Source organism: Melospiza melodia, chromosome 6, assembly GCF_035770615.1.
Source record: "Melospiza melodia melodia isolate bMelMel2 chromosome 6, bMelMel2.pri, whole genome shotgun sequence".
NCBI classification, from domain to species: Eukaryota; Metazoa; Chordata; class Aves; order Passeriformes; family Passerellidae; genus Melospiza; species Melospiza melodia.
The window spans coordinates 73,304,287-73,321,330 of record NC_086199.1 but is presented as its reverse complement, the minus strand read 5'-3'; the positions used below and the strand labels follow the sequence as shown (position 1 = coordinate 73,321,330).

General features: G+C 43.4%; 2 protein-coding genes across 20 annotated transcripts in view; one reads left to right on the top strand and one right to left on the bottom strand.

Annotated features, from left to right (window-relative positions):
* Nucleotides 1-5,068, top strand: part of PAPLN (papilin, proteoglycan like sulfated glycoprotein) — a 51,367-nt gene extending 46,299 nt beyond the window's left edge. For all 6 annotated transcript variants that reach the window (XM_063159143.1, XM_063159148.1, XM_063159144.1 and 3 more), the window contains one exon: nt 799-5,068. In XM_063159143.1, coding sequence (XP_063015213.1) covers nt 799-974 — 176 coding nt within the window. In that variant the 3' untranslated portion in view covers nt 975-5,068. The remainder of the gene's footprint in view (nt 1-798) is intronic.
* NUMB (NUMB endocytic adaptor protein) overlaps nt 4,337-17,044 on the bottom strand; it is a 91,851-nt gene continuing 79,143 nt past the window's right edge. For 6 of the 14 annotated variants that reach the window (XM_063159151.1, XM_063159150.1, XM_063159155.1 and 3 more), the window contains 7 exons: nt 16,669-16,743; nt 14,694-14,834; nt 13,022-13,223; nt 10,594-10,896; nt 8,247-8,396; nt 7,264-7,407; nt 4,337-6,267 (listed from right to left, as the gene is read on the bottom strand). In XM_063159151.1, the coding sequence (XP_063015221.1) occupies nt 5,561-6,267; nt 7,264-7,407; nt 8,247-8,396; nt 10,594-10,896; nt 13,022-13,223; nt 14,694-14,834; nt 16,669-16,743 (1,722 nt within the window). In that variant the 3' untranslated portion in view covers nt 4,337-5,560. The remainder of the gene's footprint in view (nt 6,268-7,263; nt 7,408-8,246; nt 8,397-10,593; nt 10,897-13,021; nt 13,224-14,693; nt 14,835-16,668; nt 16,744-17,044) is intronic. The other 8 variants (XM_063159158.1, XM_063159161.1, XM_063159162.1 and 5 more) reach the window with 4 other exon arrangements.

Below are 17,044 nucleotides of genomic sequence, written 5' to 3'. Positions count from 1 at the left end.
CCATCCTTCCTGCTTCTCCCATCCTTCCTGCTTCCCCCAGCCCCCCTGCTTCTCCCATCCTTCCTGCTTCCCCCATCCTTCCTGCTTCCCCCAGCCCCCCTGTTTCCCCCAGCCCCCCTGCTTCCCCCAGCCCCCCTGCTTCCCCCATCCTTCCTGCTTCCCCCAGCCCCCCTGCTTCCCCCAGCCCCCCTGCTTCTCCCATCCTTCCTGCTTCCCCCAGCCCTCCTGCTTCCCCCAGCCTTCCTGCTTCCCCCAGCCTTCCTGCTTCTCCCAGCCTTCCTGCTTCCCCCATCCTTCCTGCTTCTCCCAGCACAGTGCCCGGCCCCTGGCAGCTATCGCGTCCATTGTGTGTGCCAGTCCAGCACCAGCCTCGGGCTTTGGGGAGCAGCAGGAGCCTCTGGGTCGTGCTGCCTCAAGAGCCCATGGACAGAAAAGCAGGATGCTGGAAACACCCCCTGACCAGGGCACCGGGAGCCTAATTAACTTCCTGAAGCCAAAATGCCATAGTTGCTTGACCAAATAGTTGGTTGCATGATTTGTAGTTGGACTTTAGACACCATCCAGCTATCTTTATATAGAGGGTAGATCGAGTGGTCTGTCCTCTCCCTGGAAACTGCATTTTCCTCCTCTGTCTCACCAGAGGTGTCTGTTTCACCTTGAAACTCATCTCTCCTTCTTGATGTTGGACTAAATTTAGAACTGGTGGGGTGGAGGAAGCAGGAATATGCTGTGTCTTTTGGGATGGAATAGCAATCTGAGGATAAATTTACAGCTGGTTCACCCTTTGTTTGGCTGCAGCTACTGCGAGTCATATTGTGGACCTGAGCAGAGAGTGCTTGGACCAGCCCCACCTTGCCAACTGTGAGCTGATCCTGCAGGCCCAGCTCTGTGGTAACGAGTATTATTCCAGCTTCTGCTGCGCCAGCTGCGCCCGCCAGCGCCCCCAGGGCAGCCCCCCGCACCCCCGCGGGTGACAGCCACCGCCACCGCGACCGATGGCAAGACTGGAGGTCTCAACTCTGTTCTTTTACTGCGTGGGACAGTTCTAGGAACTCTGCCCTGCTGGAAAGCCCACAAGGGTGAACTGAAGAGTGTGTAGTGAGTGTAAATGTTCAAAGGTGGGAGACCCATCACCCTCAGGTTTATTGTAAACTCCTTTTCCCCTGTGTGCCTTGCTGTAACTTATCCATCTCTTAAGAGTAGTTGATGTCATTCACAGAAACCAGATGAGAATAGGGATGTAAGGATGATGATGTGGCTAGAGAAGGCAGATGACCAGCATGAAAGAGGGAGAGACTTCATACAAGCAAGAGAGAAGTGCCCTTAAAAACATAATCTCTGAAGTGTTTGAAGATGGGCCTGAACCATTTCAACTGAAGCACTAATGAGCCATGAACATTTGTTCCTCCAATGAGTTTTGCTGAACAAGTGCTCCTGGGGAGCACTTTCCATCTAAATGCAAAGGACTCTGGCCACGAGAAACAGCTTGATGCATACAAAATTAGTGTTCAGGTCCTAGGAGATTACTGGCTCTGGGGATGCAGCTGTAATGTCATGATACTGTAACTGTTTTATTCCAGCAGACCTCAGACAAATTTCTAGTAGGGTCACTTTGGTTTCTAATTGACTGCAATCAGCTTTGGAGTGAAATGCAGAAGGAAGGCTTCACAGAAAGCTTAAGACAAAATAGAAAACTACTTTTAGCCCTTCCTGAATGCTAGGGGTAATTTAGATGAATATACCAACACTGTTACCTGTTCTGAGATGCTGCAGTTTATATGGCACTCATTCTAGGAAGGCTCAGCAGGTAATCTTTTTCCCCTGAGCCGGAACTGTGCTGTTCTGATGTTGTGCTGAGTTTGGGCAGGGGCCAATAATAAACCCATAGAAATACGTGTGTAGGGGCATTTCACTTGCCAGAACACACCTCCCAAGAATCTGCTCTAGTCTCAGTTAAATCCAAGAAAGCCTGGCTCTGCATGTGGCCTGAGCTGATGCCTGCTGCTACAGGCTAACAAGTTAGGACTTCCAGATGCAGAGCAGCTGTAGCTGAAAAGCATCCTTCATTTCAAGACCAACATGGAGTGGCAACAAGTGTTACCACTCTCCCTCATCTGGGGCTCTGAAAATCTCAGGCATTAGGGGTGGGGAGGTGAGATTATATTATATCATGTTAAACCAGGAAAGGCCTTGAGCATCTTCTGTATCTCAAAATTGAATTACTTTTGAGCAAAAGGATTCTTTTACAGCCTTCACACTACTGTTCTACTGTAGCATCAGTCCTGACAGTCCCCTTTTTCCTCATTCTAGACTTGGATGGGTTGATCATAATTATTAGCAACATTACCCATGTATTATTTGCATAGATGTAGGTATAAAGGAGGTTGTTGGTATTTTGGTTTGGGGGATGGAGGATTGGGTTTTCTACTTTTGTCTTCTTCTTGTGTTGTTTTAAGGCTTTTAAGAAATGCAGCTAAATCAGCACGGATATGGTTCAGGACTGAACACACTGCTCTAGGATGCCAACAAACAGCAAAGTCTACAAGCAATCCAGTACAGAAGAGGCAGGTGACAGTCACAGCGATTTGGGGCTGGGTCCTTCTGTGGTCTGACAGATTCTGTTTGCTAGGAGATACAAAAGACTTTATTTTGCATTTAAGACCCTTTAATTTGATTAGGGAAAAATCCTCTGCTGGAATGCAGGGCAGGCAGTACAGTATAAGGTTTGAAATTATTGGCTATTTAAGAATGATAAGATGGTCCTGAAAACATCCACTTGTGTTTGTACATGTTTTTCCATTTAACATCTCAGAGCAGCACCTTTTTCTCTGTGTGTCTGTATGGGATATTTTACCATTTTAGTAAATGATCCGATTTTTGCCTTTGGAGATCAGGGACCAATCAAACACTCTGTAAATTCCAGTCATTTTGAAGCCCTCTCTGTTCCAAGTGTGACATCAAGGGGTAGTCAGGCTCTGCTCAGGAGCATGGCTGGAAGTGCATTGTGGACGTGTCAGACCCTTTCGTCCCAGAGTAAGTAACCAGTTCTATAAAATCCCTTTCTAAGAGGCCAGAGGCCTTATTTTTAGAATATTTAAATATTCTGTGTAGTTACCTGTTATTTGAACTCCGTGGTTTATAAGACGGGGCCAGGAAGTGCTTTCTCCAGACTCCTTGGGGTGTAGCAGCCCCCTGCCTGCTGATGGGGAGGACTTTAACACTGGAAGTGCTCTGGCTAGTCAGAGTTGATGCTGACCTCCATTCAGCTACACAGCCATGGCAGTAAAGGTGGGACTGACAGGCATGCAGCTCCCTGCTGTAAATCCATGCCATCAAGTTAACTAAAGGATCTTTGCATTTCTTCTGACAAGATCAGCTTCTCCCTCTCTGCAGTACCACTTAATCACCTACTCAAGGTATACTTTTTTATGTGAGAATCAAGATGTTAGTTTTTTTCTCTAAACAATGGGTTGTAGGAAGTGCTTATCTCCAGGGCAGGAGAAGGATGTAGCTATACTGGGCTATTTTCAGCTTGATCTTGGGGCCCTTACTGTGAAAGATACATAACTAGCTGCTTTCTCTCCTACTATAAATGTCTACAAATACTTGTTTGCTTTTTGAAAACTGAAAAAACCATTGACACCAACTCAAATCCCACAGGGAGTGTTTGCATTACTATTCATACCATACTGAACACAGGTAAGAATTTGTAATGTCATAAGTTGTAATTTTCTAGACTGTCACTGTAAGACTCACTGTACTTGCCTGGAAATGGAAACTGCTGGCAAGCTCCAATCTGAGGGCTAACAAAGGCAGTGTTTATTCCCCTTCAGGAGTCTGACTTTTTTCCTTGTGTCTAAACTGACGTGGTGCCCATAAGAATGTGGTAAGAACCAGTCACACAAACAGGGTAGATACCAACGCAGTGGAAGGATGGAGACGAGGTGAACATACCTCATTATCTCATATGACTCTTTCTAATAGTAGGGGAAGGAAAGTTTTCCTTTTTGCCATTACTGAATGCTACTAAATTGTCTCTTTGTAAATATTTAGTGATAGAAAACACAGCCCTGCAAACCCAGAATCTGATGTCTTCAATAAAGGCCTCTATTTTAGAGCTTTAAGTGTTAAGGATATTTTGAAATTCAGTTTTAAAGTTCAATGCAACCTAACAGGCTGTAGAAAATGAGAGGTGTTAAGATATTATTCTTAGGCTGCTAGGTAAGCAAGCAGCCTAAGCAGCTGATCCACATCCACCTTACAAGACAGAAGATACCCAGAAGGGCAAATGCTGAAACTGAATTAGTGTGGGAAATAAGTCTCTCACAGACAGTGCTTCTACCACCAACATTTATTTCTGTTAAAGCAGATTATAAATCATCAGTACAAATATATATAACTTACATTTGCTTGTAAGGCCAAAGTTTAAAAGTAAAGTTAAAATGAGATGGTTTTCACAAGTCACCAGAGGCAGAACCTGGACCAGCTGCAGCCTTAACCACAAGGTTTCACAAATCAGTGGGAAAAAATAAAACCAAAGTTAAAAACCTCTAAGAACTATTGACAGACAAACAAAAATGGTTTCCCAGGTAGCCCCAGGATGTAGATATGATGACAGTAAGTTGTCACAGTAGTGTTAGAACCAATAGATTAAGACAAAGAAACTGCAGCAATATATGAAAGGAAAAAAATCCATACTATATAGAATATGTAGACTGATTCCAATAAAAAACAGTAAATTCTCCCCATGGTTTTCAAACCATGACAATACTGTTCTTTAATTTTCTTTATTTAAAACTACGATATAATGACTTATTGGTTGTGATTGTTGTTGCAATATGCTACTTACAATGAACAGATACAAGAACAAGCTAGAGCCCCTTTTTCCACCCCCCAATATTACTTACTATAAGAATCAGCGATAAATCAATCTTATGTACAATTTCTTACATCCAACCCCCTTGTTTTTTAACCTTTGGCAAGATTACTTACAACTCATACAGCTTTTAATATCCAACTATTTAAAATATTCTAAATGCATAAAAATAAAGATTTTGGCTTTACTTTATTCTTTACATATAATATTCACTTTGTTACTCAAAATGGAAGCTCAACTTTTTCCACAAACCTAGCTTTTGCTAAGGTGACAACATCCCACCCATATCCACCCCCCACCCTACCCAATTTTTCCCTGAGGGGGAACATCCAGGGCTTGCAGGGCATCAGGAGGACACAGGTACAAACATCTGCCTTCCTCTCTGTGAGATGATCGATGTTTCTGCAGAACAGGCTTTGGGACTGGGTGCCTTCCTTCGCTCCATTTGACTTCCAGCTTTCCAAGAGACGAGGGAATGCAGACTGGGGTGGCTCCAGGATTCCTTTTTAAAACTGCACATTAAATTCTCCGCGCGTTTCCATCCTCCCCAAAATTGCTCCCTCTTTCTAACCCATTTTATTCGAAGGGACCGTTGGGATTATCAAAGCAAACTGATCAGAAACAGTCCCCTCCGCTCCCTTCATCCCTCTAGCCTAATGTACAATTCATCTTCCCCCGGAGCGCTCAGAGTTCGATCTCGAACGTTTTCTGTAGGTCACTGGAGAAGGGGTTGGTGGGGGAGGGGTTGGTGCGCTGCTTGGCCTTGCCCTCCAGCGCCGCCCACTGCGCCTCGAAGGGGTCGAGCTGCGGGCCGGGCTGCGCCTGCCTGTCCTCGGCCGCCCACCTGCCGCCCTCCACGCCGTTGAAGGCGGCGGAGCCGTTGTGCTGCGCGGGCGGGTGGAAGAAGGGGCTGGCGGTGGCGCTGCCGCTGTCGTACTGAGGGACCGGCTGCTGCTTCGCCAGGCTGGGGGACTGGTGCGGGTGGGCCGCTGGAGCGTGGCTGGCAGTACCGAAGACGTTGGCCACCATCTGGGAAGGTGTGATCCCCACCACAGGGACGCTCGGGGCTGCATAGGTCATCCCGTTCGCTACAGCGTAGGGCTGAGCCGGAATAAATGCCGGCTGCATGGGCGGTACCACGCCCACCGGCACGGGCTGAGGCGCGATGAAGGTGCTGACTGGGAAGGCTGGTGCCGACTGGGAGGCTGGAGCTGCTGGAGGAGGCTGGAGCAGTGGCTGTGGGGCTGGGGCTGAGGTTGGCTGCTGTTGGGCTCTGACAGTCTTTGAGACCTCTTCCAACCAGCGGTCTGCCTCTGAGGGAGTACGTCTGTGATTTCCTTGGAAGAGACTCGGTGAGGCCGCACCTGAGGAGGTGCTGCTCCATTCGGTGCCTGGGAGGGAAAGCATGGACAAGTCACTAATATTTCCACTCCTCATCCTTCTATTGGTTAGAAAGACTGGAGGGTGTACACAAGAACACACAGTGACATGACTGAAAGATGCTCCCACCATTGGAAGCATCTTTATGCATCCACTGTACTGTTCTGTTCTAGGAAGACATTCTTCAAGATGAGGTAGGTAAGTGCTTCTTCACTAAAGTGGAGATTTATGGTTTTTTTCCTTCTTAGCAGACATCTAAGACTTTAGGGTACAAAGGAAAGCTGCTGCCTGCACTCATAACTTGGTGGCAATGATCTGGTCCACAATCACTAATCCCCCTAACTGGGAAGTATCAGTTTCTGAATGCACAGCTCAGGATGGGTGGACTCAGAGCACAAAGGTCTAAGAAACTGTTTTACAGACAAAGTCTGGTGCTCTTACAAGGCCAAGCAGAACCTACTGTTTCACTAGCCAAGTTTCTCTCGTGGAGTGGCGCTTACACCATGACAGGAAGGAACTCAGACTGCAGCCTTCTAGCCTATGTGCCCACATGGGTGACTATTTCACCTTACACGGTGCAGACAAGGCCTGGAGGGCCTTAAAACACACTAAACTTACTAAGCAGAAGAAATGAACTTCTAAGCCTTTAAGCAACACACTTAATCCCTCCTTATGTACATGAGTGAAAAGAACACATGAAATTTTTTTGGATACACACAGACTCTTTCCCTTTCATACACACAAATTTGCATACAACTTCATTACTTCCTTTTTAAGCACTGATTTTATAAAATGCTGCCAAAATAAGAATCAGTCCAGGTTACAGACCTAGCACCAGCAAATTCATCGCTTCCCTCCATCCACTAGTGCAAAACACTACTACTTCCAGCTTTTGTTCCTGTTCCTTCCACTTGCCATTAAGGGGCACTGACAATTGTCTCAGGGGCTCAATTATGCTTTTGATCCAAGTTCTTATAGCAGTGCACCGGATCTACTTCCACTCTTACCAGCGACCACGGCTGCAGCTCCAGTATTAGCAGCAGGAGCATGAGCCCAAGGATTGGTTTCACGAACTGGCATAGCTGTGGACACTACAGCAGCTTGGGATGGTTTAGCAGCAAGCACACAGAAGGCAGAGGCAGTGCCATTAACTAAAATGGGAGCAGACAACATCAGTGCGATTAATTCATGCAAGGCATGCACGTGACTGGAGTATTAGTGGGCTGGGTCATACCTATCCACATACAACACTTTTAGACACTTCCACATGACAGGAGTTCGGGTAATTAGCCAAACTGGACTGACAGCCAATACAGAGAGTAAATCTCATTTCACCAAGCCAACACTTGTTAAAAGAATCATGGGATGGTGGATTTTGATGTCCGTTAGGAGGCCTTGAGTTCTGATGACTGACTGAAGTTAAATTTGTTGTTCCTATAAGGAAGAGATATGGCTCACCAGTAGTTATTGTACAGTTAATTTTAGATTAAAAAAAAAAAAAAAACCACTTTGTAGATACAAAGTAACAATAACTACAATTCACATGGAGAGGTTCTTTTTTCACACAACTTCTATAAAAGCATAGCAGTGAAATGAATACCAATGGCTGCTATGAGTTCTATAGCTGGCATTTTTCCACAACTTATCTAAGAATTTGTGTAAAAAACAGTAATTGTGGTAGCACAAAATCCCTTCCCTTGCGAGATTTGGTTCCTGTGACACACTCCTATGCAGTTCAGGAGGCAGAATGATAAAATAGCCATTACCTCAAAGCCAGTTCCTTTTAGAGATAACTATTGTGTGGTAGGTGCATGAACTTATTGTTAAAAACAAAACCACAGAAAAATTAAACAGACAAGATGAATAAAGCAGGATGCATTCACCCAAAATACTGGTAACAGGACTTGCACAAGAAATTAAGACCATGTGTTACTAGAAAGCAACATTATGTGCATTCAAGCCTCATCCAGCATCCAAAGAAATCACAAACCTTGAAAGGCAGGAGACTGTGGTGCAACTACTGTCACTGGTTTTGTCATGGGGGCCGAAGAGAAAGGATCTTCTGATGGTGTGCTGAAAGCACTGGTGATCTGAGAGCACAGGGCACTAATGCTGTCTGTTTCCCCTTCTACCTCTGGGACTAAAATGTAAACAGAATTCATTAAATTGAAAGTTTAAAGGATACAGAAACAATTTATAACTACCAATGTGAAATTGAAATATAATTAGTTCCCTTATGTCCTACATGTTCTTGCTACTGATTTGCATGACAGCTTTTTTTTTTTAACATTAGTGTTGAAGATCTGGCCTGAAATAGAACACCACATTACTGTATTTTGTGATTAAGTCAAGAGGGCAAGGAGATCACTGTTCCAGATTTAAAGGATGCTGGCATCAGAAAATAAAAAGGGTTTTCTACAGTTTAAGTAGAGATCTAAATCTTTCAGTATTAAAGTGCTAAACTTCTCAAAGGTTTGGCTCTAAGATTTGGCATTCTGTGAAATGAAAATACTTATGATAGATTTAAGTGTTCCAACAACATACTTGTACAGTAACTACAGTAACTTTAAATGTACTGACAGTAATGCACAGCAGCAAGTTCAGTCTAGAGTCAGTGTTGGTTGTTCCAGTTCAGTGGTAGCTGAAATCCCCAGTTCCTGTGCTAGAATCATAAAAGCAAAAGCTGAATGCTCAGATAAAATGGATGCTCAGTTTTAAACGAAGCATCAGTATCATGTGGATAATGTAACATCTGGAGTAAAGCTGCCAGCTTACCAGATGTTCTCATTATTACTAATGGCAGTGTTTTCCAAAAGTACCAATCATCAGTCTGTCATTGCACAGAACTGACATGAGCAGGCATAATCAAGCACAAAATAGTGTAAGAAACATAAAATGTCTGCACACAACATGCACCAGATCTAAAATTCAGGGGGAGGCATGCCCAAAAATCGATTCTTTGAGGGATATTCCAACACAGTGCATGCAGTGGGACGGTAAGCAGCACTGGCAGTGGCATATATGGGAACATGCATCAGAAATGTTCTGAATCATGAAAAATTGGGATTGTGGTGTGTGCTCAGTGACTATCACTACTGAGCAGTGCACTACTGCTGTAAAACTGATTGGCTCAGTGCTGGTCTTAAAGCACAGGTCACTAAACAAGGATTATGAAAGAAGTCAGACTAAGGATTTTTGTTGCGTTTGTCTTTGCCACACTAACTTTTACTTCAAAGCTTAGAACCCTAAAACCAGCTCTGTTGCCAACTGAGAGTACAGCTGGCCCAAAGGATAACACCTAGCTCAGGGAACTCAAGGACATTATGCAACATAAAGAGCACCCGAGGAGTTTATGTTAGGATGACTTTTAGAAAACCCCACTATCATCATGTGAAAACTGTATCACGTAATACTGATACAGCCAGCTGTACCACCTAAACAGGTAGATTCTCTTAATGAAATGTGAAGAGCAATTTCACTGCTCTCAAAAAGAATTCAGACAGACAGAAGGACAGACTACAGAAGAGCATCACATGATCCCAAGACAAGTGATTAAGGCCTTGAAGGGATTTGTGTCTCGGGATGCCCTGACAGTAAGTGGAAGAACTGGTTCAGTGACTCAAAGGGAAGAGCCAAACCTACTAATTCACCAACACCCATTTCTGGAACACCTCAAGCTGTGCTCCAATACTTCAGATAGCAATTAGAACTGTTTTCTGCATGTGAACCCCACATTTGAAATTCTTGACTATTCCCAAAGCAGAAATTTTCTGACATGGTGATGTTCGTTCATGATAAATGATCAACACGAGGCAGGAAGAAGGATTTACCAGAAAATAAGGAGTTACTTGAAACCACAGAGAAAAAAGGAAAGGAAAGGAAAAGGGAAAGGGAAAGGGGAGGGAAGGGGAGGGGAGGGGAGGGGAGGGGAGGGGAGGGGAGGGGAGGGGAGGGGAGGGGAGGGAAGGGAAGGGAAGGGAAGGGAAGGGAAGGGAAGGGAAGGGAAGGGAAGGGAAGGGAAGGGAAGGGAAGGGAAGGGAAGGGAAGGGAAGGGAAGGGAAGGGAAGGGAAGGGAAGGGAAGGGAAGGAAAGGAAAGGAAAGGAAAGGAAAGGAAAGGAAAGGAAAGGAAAGGAAAGGAAAGGAAAGGAAAGGAAAGGAAAGGAAAGGAAAGGAAAGGAAAGGAAAGGAAAGGAAAGGAAAGGAAAGGAAAGGAAAGGAAAGGAAAGGAAAGGAAAGGAAAGGGGAAAGGGGAGAGGGGAGAGGGGAGAGGAAAGAAGGAAGGAAGAAAGAAAGAAACTATTTAAGGCAATGTTTCACTGGAACCATTTAGTTTTACCTGAGTTTTTCATGGGGAAGTCAGTCTTCCTTTGCACTGTTGAAGGCAGCTCGTTTATCCGCAAAGACAACTGGCGTTTGAAAGGAGACATCTTCTGGCTCAGGGCGGGGAAGCCCCTGAACGAGCCCTGCCTGGCGAGCTGCTCGATGGGGGCGTGCCGCCGCGGGATCGCGTGGGGGTTGCTCGTTTCTTTATCCACAGAGGCGGCCACTTCGGCAGTAGGAGAGGTCGGTGAGCCAGAGGAGGGGGCAGTATTGTTTGGTGCAGCACCTGGTGCTACTGTTTTCACTTCTGTTTCAACTGCTGGAGGAAACAGGGGGAGGTTAGAAGAGTAAAGCAAAGTACTGTTCAGCTGCCTACCCGTATTGCCATTTGTTTTGAAAAGAGAAATTGCAGGAATTTGCATAACTAGCACTCTTGCAAATGAGTTTCTAATAGCACAGCAGAAACACAATTTCTGTATACCTCCATTGTCTTCACCACATCACCTGACACATATCAAAGCCCCACAGCTTTCTAAGGCAAGCCACTCCCTAGAAAGTATGGCCTTACATCTGTATTGTTTCTGATTTCTTTCTGAGATCCCAGCTCCAGAAATACTTGTAATTCACTTATGGTTAAGACTGAAAAATATACTGTGTATTTGAGAGCTTTACTTTGTCTCATACACAACCATGGACAAAATATTATCACCAACTTTGTGATATTGTGTATTAAGTGAGCAGCACAACTCAGCAGCAGCAGGGAACAGAACGCAGCTCCAGGACCCTCTTTTAAAAACCACCCTCCCAGCCCTGCAGAATTAGCAGCAGCAGCCAGACACAGCAATTAACAGGCCGGGCTGCAGCTCTCAGCTCCTCCAGGAAATACATCACAGGGAGAGGGGAATGTGCTGCAAGGCAGATTCAGCCTCTGAGCTGACAGGCCTTGCTAACACCAAACACATCTGCAAGGAGTTCCTGTGTCACTCCTGTACTGAATTTAGCTGCAATGCTACTACTCAATCATGAGTTAGTTGCAGTGGAAGATCCTCCAACTTCAAGTCAGCTGCTTCATTTTGCAGGGCTTTGCACAGCACCACAATACTCCTGTCAGACAGGCCTTATGGCAGAAATGTAGGATTAAGATTTGTTTAAATCATGACACCTATGATTAAAATTGCAATGGGGAGATTTTTCCACCTCTAGGAAAACTTTCTCACTCATAAATGAATTGGCTTTGGGGGCAACAAACACAGTTCCATCAACACAGAAGGACAATATCCTGGTATGAGCTCTATTTTACCTATACTGTTTTCCAAATACTTTAGAAAAAGCAATGACCTTTTTTTTTGACACATCAGCAGAATAACTAAAAGTCTGGTAAAGAGAGGAGTCAGACTAGAGATTTCTGAGGAGCTGGAATGGTAGGAGGAACTAATTATGTTGTCTTGTCAGCTTCAGTACCCATGAGTTGCAGCTGCTCATTCAAGTGAAACTTTTCTAATTCTTGGAAAGGATTTCACACACCTTCACTGAGTCAAGACTTTGACTCATGCCCTCAAGTAACAAAGGCCTTGTGTTTAAGCTTCATTTAGCACATTCTGAAACTAACGTACGGAAACAAGCAGATGGATGATGAAAACGAAGATTAAAGTTTTACAATCAAGAGGCAGCATAAAACTTGCTGTGAAATCCTCTGAAACAAAAGTCTGACTTCACTGTGAAGCAGGTTATAAACAGTATTTATAATACTTAATTTTTTGTTAGCTGTAGAACTCCAGGCTTTGTAACAAAACTTGAGTGAGAAGTTCTACTTTCACCTAATTTCAAAACATTTTATCTCCTCTCAAATCAGTTAGTCACTAATTTTGAATGTAATTAATAGTCCAACACCTGTGTGTTTTATGGGGAGGGAGTGGATATTCTGGATTTTTTTTGGAAAGCACTCTGTAATTGATCTGTTCTTCCTTCATGCAGTACAGCTGTATACATAGAGTCTGTAACCTACCTTAAAAATCAAGATAAAAATACATTCTTTTCTAAGAAAAATGCATATCATTTTCGGTTAATTTACCACAAGGACTAGACTGCATAAATGATTACTTTCTGTCTGGCAAGCTTGTTGTATTTTTTAAACAATTTTCTAATAAGGACTTTTAGTCTGGTACCTACCGTGTTCTCTGCCATAAAGCAGCCTGACAAAACAAAGCAGAAGCAGCTTTCACATATGAAGCCACCTGCACCTTTTCTAGAAGACGTGGGAAAATACTGAGTGAATCTGGGAACATTTTCCATCTTGTGAGCTGACAATGGTCTGGGAATACGATTAGAACATATTAAGGTTCAAGAGAGGGAATGCTGTAAGGACATTGCTCAGCTTCAATCCTCGCAGAGCCTCAGTGCTGGCTCTGCTCACTGCAGATGATTGTTTAAATTGCATCCCGTACCTTTAGCATCCGGCATCTGTCTCATAATTTCCTCTCTCTCTGCTTGTTCAGTAGCTGTAGTGACCCTGAATGACCCCTCTCTAGTGAATGTGGTTCTGCTGGCATCAAAGGTGGCAGTCACTCCACACTCCTTCTCTCGCTTCTGCTTTCGCTCCAGGCACGCTGCAAATGCACAGCCCACGGCGTGACTCAACCTTTCCCCCTGCACAAGACAGCATTGCATCACAGTGACTGAACAGAAACACACATGTGCTTCAAGCACCACCAACTGAAACCTGCCTTTACAGAACAAATTCATTAAGGCATTAAAGAAAACTATTGTAATTGTATTTCGGCCTTAAACCTGGCACACAAAGACTCCCAGCTACTAATGCACAAGCCACGTTCAAGAAGGCCACCCAGGAATGAATGGGATTGCTGCACGATCTGTTTAGTTCAACTGGCTACTAAGATGCCAGTGCAATAATGTGCCCGCACCTATCCCTTGCCTCTAGATACATCTGTGCACACAGAAACTCTCATGAAGCTATCTTAAGGTGCAGGTGCTAAAGCACAGGTAAGTGCTATTCTTGGAGAAAGTTTACAGAGGGCTCAGGGTGACTCTGCTCTTGCACCTGTGGAAGTTAAAAGCACAGTGGCGACTACTCACACCTCTTAATGGTCCTGACCAAGTGCACATGTTAGATTTGGGAGTGCCTAATGAAAAGCACTTCCATTATTCACCAGGTCAAAAGAATCCACTATCCAATAACTGTAAAAAGGAAATTCAAGTCTGAGGAAGTCCAGCAGCCCAGCTGATACAGCTGCCACAGTTGAATCAGAGGCACTATTGCTACAAGTAGCTCAACTCATCTATCATCATCAGTAAGTGAACTGACCTGTTATTCACAGATGAAAACAGAAATGTTCCAGCTCTAATATAATTTTTACTGGGAATTTCTAACTTCACTGTCTAAAGAAAAATGATAAATTATCAAGCACCATTGCTCTGAACATGCAGCTCAGGGGACTTCACACAGTGAATTTGCATGAGGTTTCAAGCACTTTGTACAATATAGGCAGGGTTCAACAAACAGCAGAGAGAAGAAAAATCAGGGAGTTAAATAACTTATCTAAGTCTACACAGCAAGAAACTGATTTTAAACCTACTCAAAATATTGTTGTCACTCAGAAGGAAATAGAATGCTAATTTAATTCAGTTTAGCTTCATCTCTTAACATTCAGATGACTTTTCATTCAAGATAACACTCATGTACAAGACACTGCATTCACAACCAGTCTGTATTTACTCACTATGATTTTATCCTGGAACAAACTGTCATTGCTGTTTCAGTTTTTGGCTGTAAACATTTTCAAATGAGAAAATTTTCTGTCTATTCTTAGAAGAGTAGTTCCCTTCTGCTGGAGATTATCTGAGGCTGACTGCTCTCCTTTTACACACATGCTCTCCTTTTACACACAGGCTGAGCAGCATTTCTCTCCATAAGATGGCACGACAGAGGGATGGCAAATATTCCAGATGCAGGGAATTAGAATTAAAATAATTTACGAGGACTAAGTAATATCTCAGTTGGAGTCACAACATACTGCACTATCCCAGGTAGTCACATTTCCTGCCCTTTATTTCTAGCTAAGAGCTGGGAGAGCTGCCCACAGACCATGCTGAACTCACCGTGTCCTTCACAGCCATGAAGCAGTGGCAGATCCAGCGCCTCGTGGTGCCATCTCGGCAGATGTACGAGAACGCCCGGTCAAAGTTCCTGTCTGGTGCGCAGAAAGAAACCTTCTCTATCGTCTGATCAACTATAAGATCCTAGAGGGAAAAAATCCCCCCCCAAAATACAAGAAATGTGAGGAAATATGGCACCAAACACTTGAACTCGAGTCATTGTCAGGTGTAACGGCACAAAAATGAGTTATACTAAAAAGGGGATAACCTGATGGGGCTGTAATTATTTGTCATCAGTTGTCATTCAAAATCTGTTCCCAGTACAAAACAAAAACAAGAGATGACATTCTCCACCATCCATCTTTGGGACCCAGTGAATTCCTATGAGCTCTCTGCTAGACTATGGAGGCACATGTAATTTTATTTTCATAGCAGCTCCATAGTCTTGCAACCAGAAAGTCTTCACTGCCATTAAAACACAATGCTGAAACCTGGGGGAGAGCTCTGCAAGAGTGAAAAGTCTTGCAGCTGCTACACAAAGAGCAGAACTCCCCTCCTGGTCAGCTAAGCAGGGATGCTAGAGAAAGCACCAGCAGCACTGGTAGCACCAAATGCTCCCTATTTAATCCCATAGATGGGAGAAGTGTTTCTACAGTTAAAGATTATGCCATCCTCATCAAAAATTAGGTTTCTAGTATCTTTTTCCAAATTATTTCATTTGCTTGGTGACTAGTACTTGGCACCTCTGCTGATGTATTCAACCACCAGGAGGCAACAGTTTATTTTCTTTTTAAATCCTATACTTTTAATTACCTCCAGAGTCTGCACAACTTATTAAAAATCAATTTGAAAATATTACATATATGCAGCAACATTTCTAAAAATAATACATGTATTATTACTTTTACATGAGGCAATCAGTAGACTGAATTCTTTCACATCAGTATGTTTGTATTAGAAAGTGAATTCTTGAGAGGCAGCAACTTTAGCTGTGATGAGCCATACCACTGCAGCAGCCCTGGAGAAGTCTAACCACAAGCAGATATCTGACAGGCAGCTGTGCTCCAGAGGGATATGAATTACATCTGTTTGTCAGTGTTGGCTTGGAGAAATCATCTTTTAGGTTGACCAAAGTGTCAATTAATATGAACATAAAACAAACTATTTCACACTGACAAGAGTTAAAATTGTCCTCACAGCCATGCCATCTTTTAAAATTCTAGTGCACTTGTAAGTTAAAGCTCTTATTTCTAATTGCCTACGTCTATACAATACCAAGAATCATTTGCTCTTACTTGGACACATGTGCCTTGGTGGTACACCACGTGCTAATTCATAATAAAAATTGTAATTTGACAATAAAAATGTAAAACAATCTAGAATCATGCCACAAATATATTAGTTTTCCACTTCAGACCAACATTTTTGATATTAAAGATTATTAAATTTGATATATGCAGTTACTATTTAGTTTGAGTCTGAAGCTACAATCTCCCTATTTAATTTACTCTCTTCATTGCATTTTTGGAAGCTCTTGTTCATTCAGATCCATTCTAGGATTTGGATGCACTGAAAATTATATTGCTTGAAACATATATGAGAATTTGCTTATGCATTACTATTGCAACCTTTTGCAGTGGTGCAGAAAGAAGTTCAGGGACCCTTCAAGTTCACTGCCAACAGAAGTCATCAGGAAAACCAATGCTTGTTGCAGTAGGTGCAACAAAAAATATTTCAAGCTTGTGCTACACCTGCCACATTTTACAAAATGTGTCTTGAGAGTACTGTGGAATTAACTGGGAAAAAACTTAGCAGGTGTACATATGTTTACAAAACAAGAAATTATTAAAGCAAACTACACACTTCAGTCTTCCTTTCAAATACCAACATTTGCAGTAACAAAGATTGCTGTCCATTTAAAGATATAGCACATGCATTATTATAGAGAGATTTAAACTTTTGCCCAGGGAAATCTAACCTTTGTTTTCTCATCTACAACTCGGAGTCCATCCGCTGAAACCCACAGGACTGCTTTGACGGCTTTCTTCCCAGACTTTCAAGAAAAGAAAAAAAAAAAAAAAAGGGAAAGAAAAGAAAACAAAACAGTTTTATGCCAACAGCCAATTGCCTCCCGCTTCCCCTCTTCAAGAACTATAACATTCAGTGTAGATGAAGTCCATGGTCAGTAGGGTGCCCAAAGCTCAATCCAAGTTGCAAAACATTAAGAGAACCAAGCCAAAGCCAGTATTTCAGAAACAGCACGTCGTGGGGATGGGGAGAGGGCACAGGACAGGTGAGGCAGAAGTAAGGTGTACATCCACTGACAGTAAAGAATTCAAGACTGACCAAGTGGG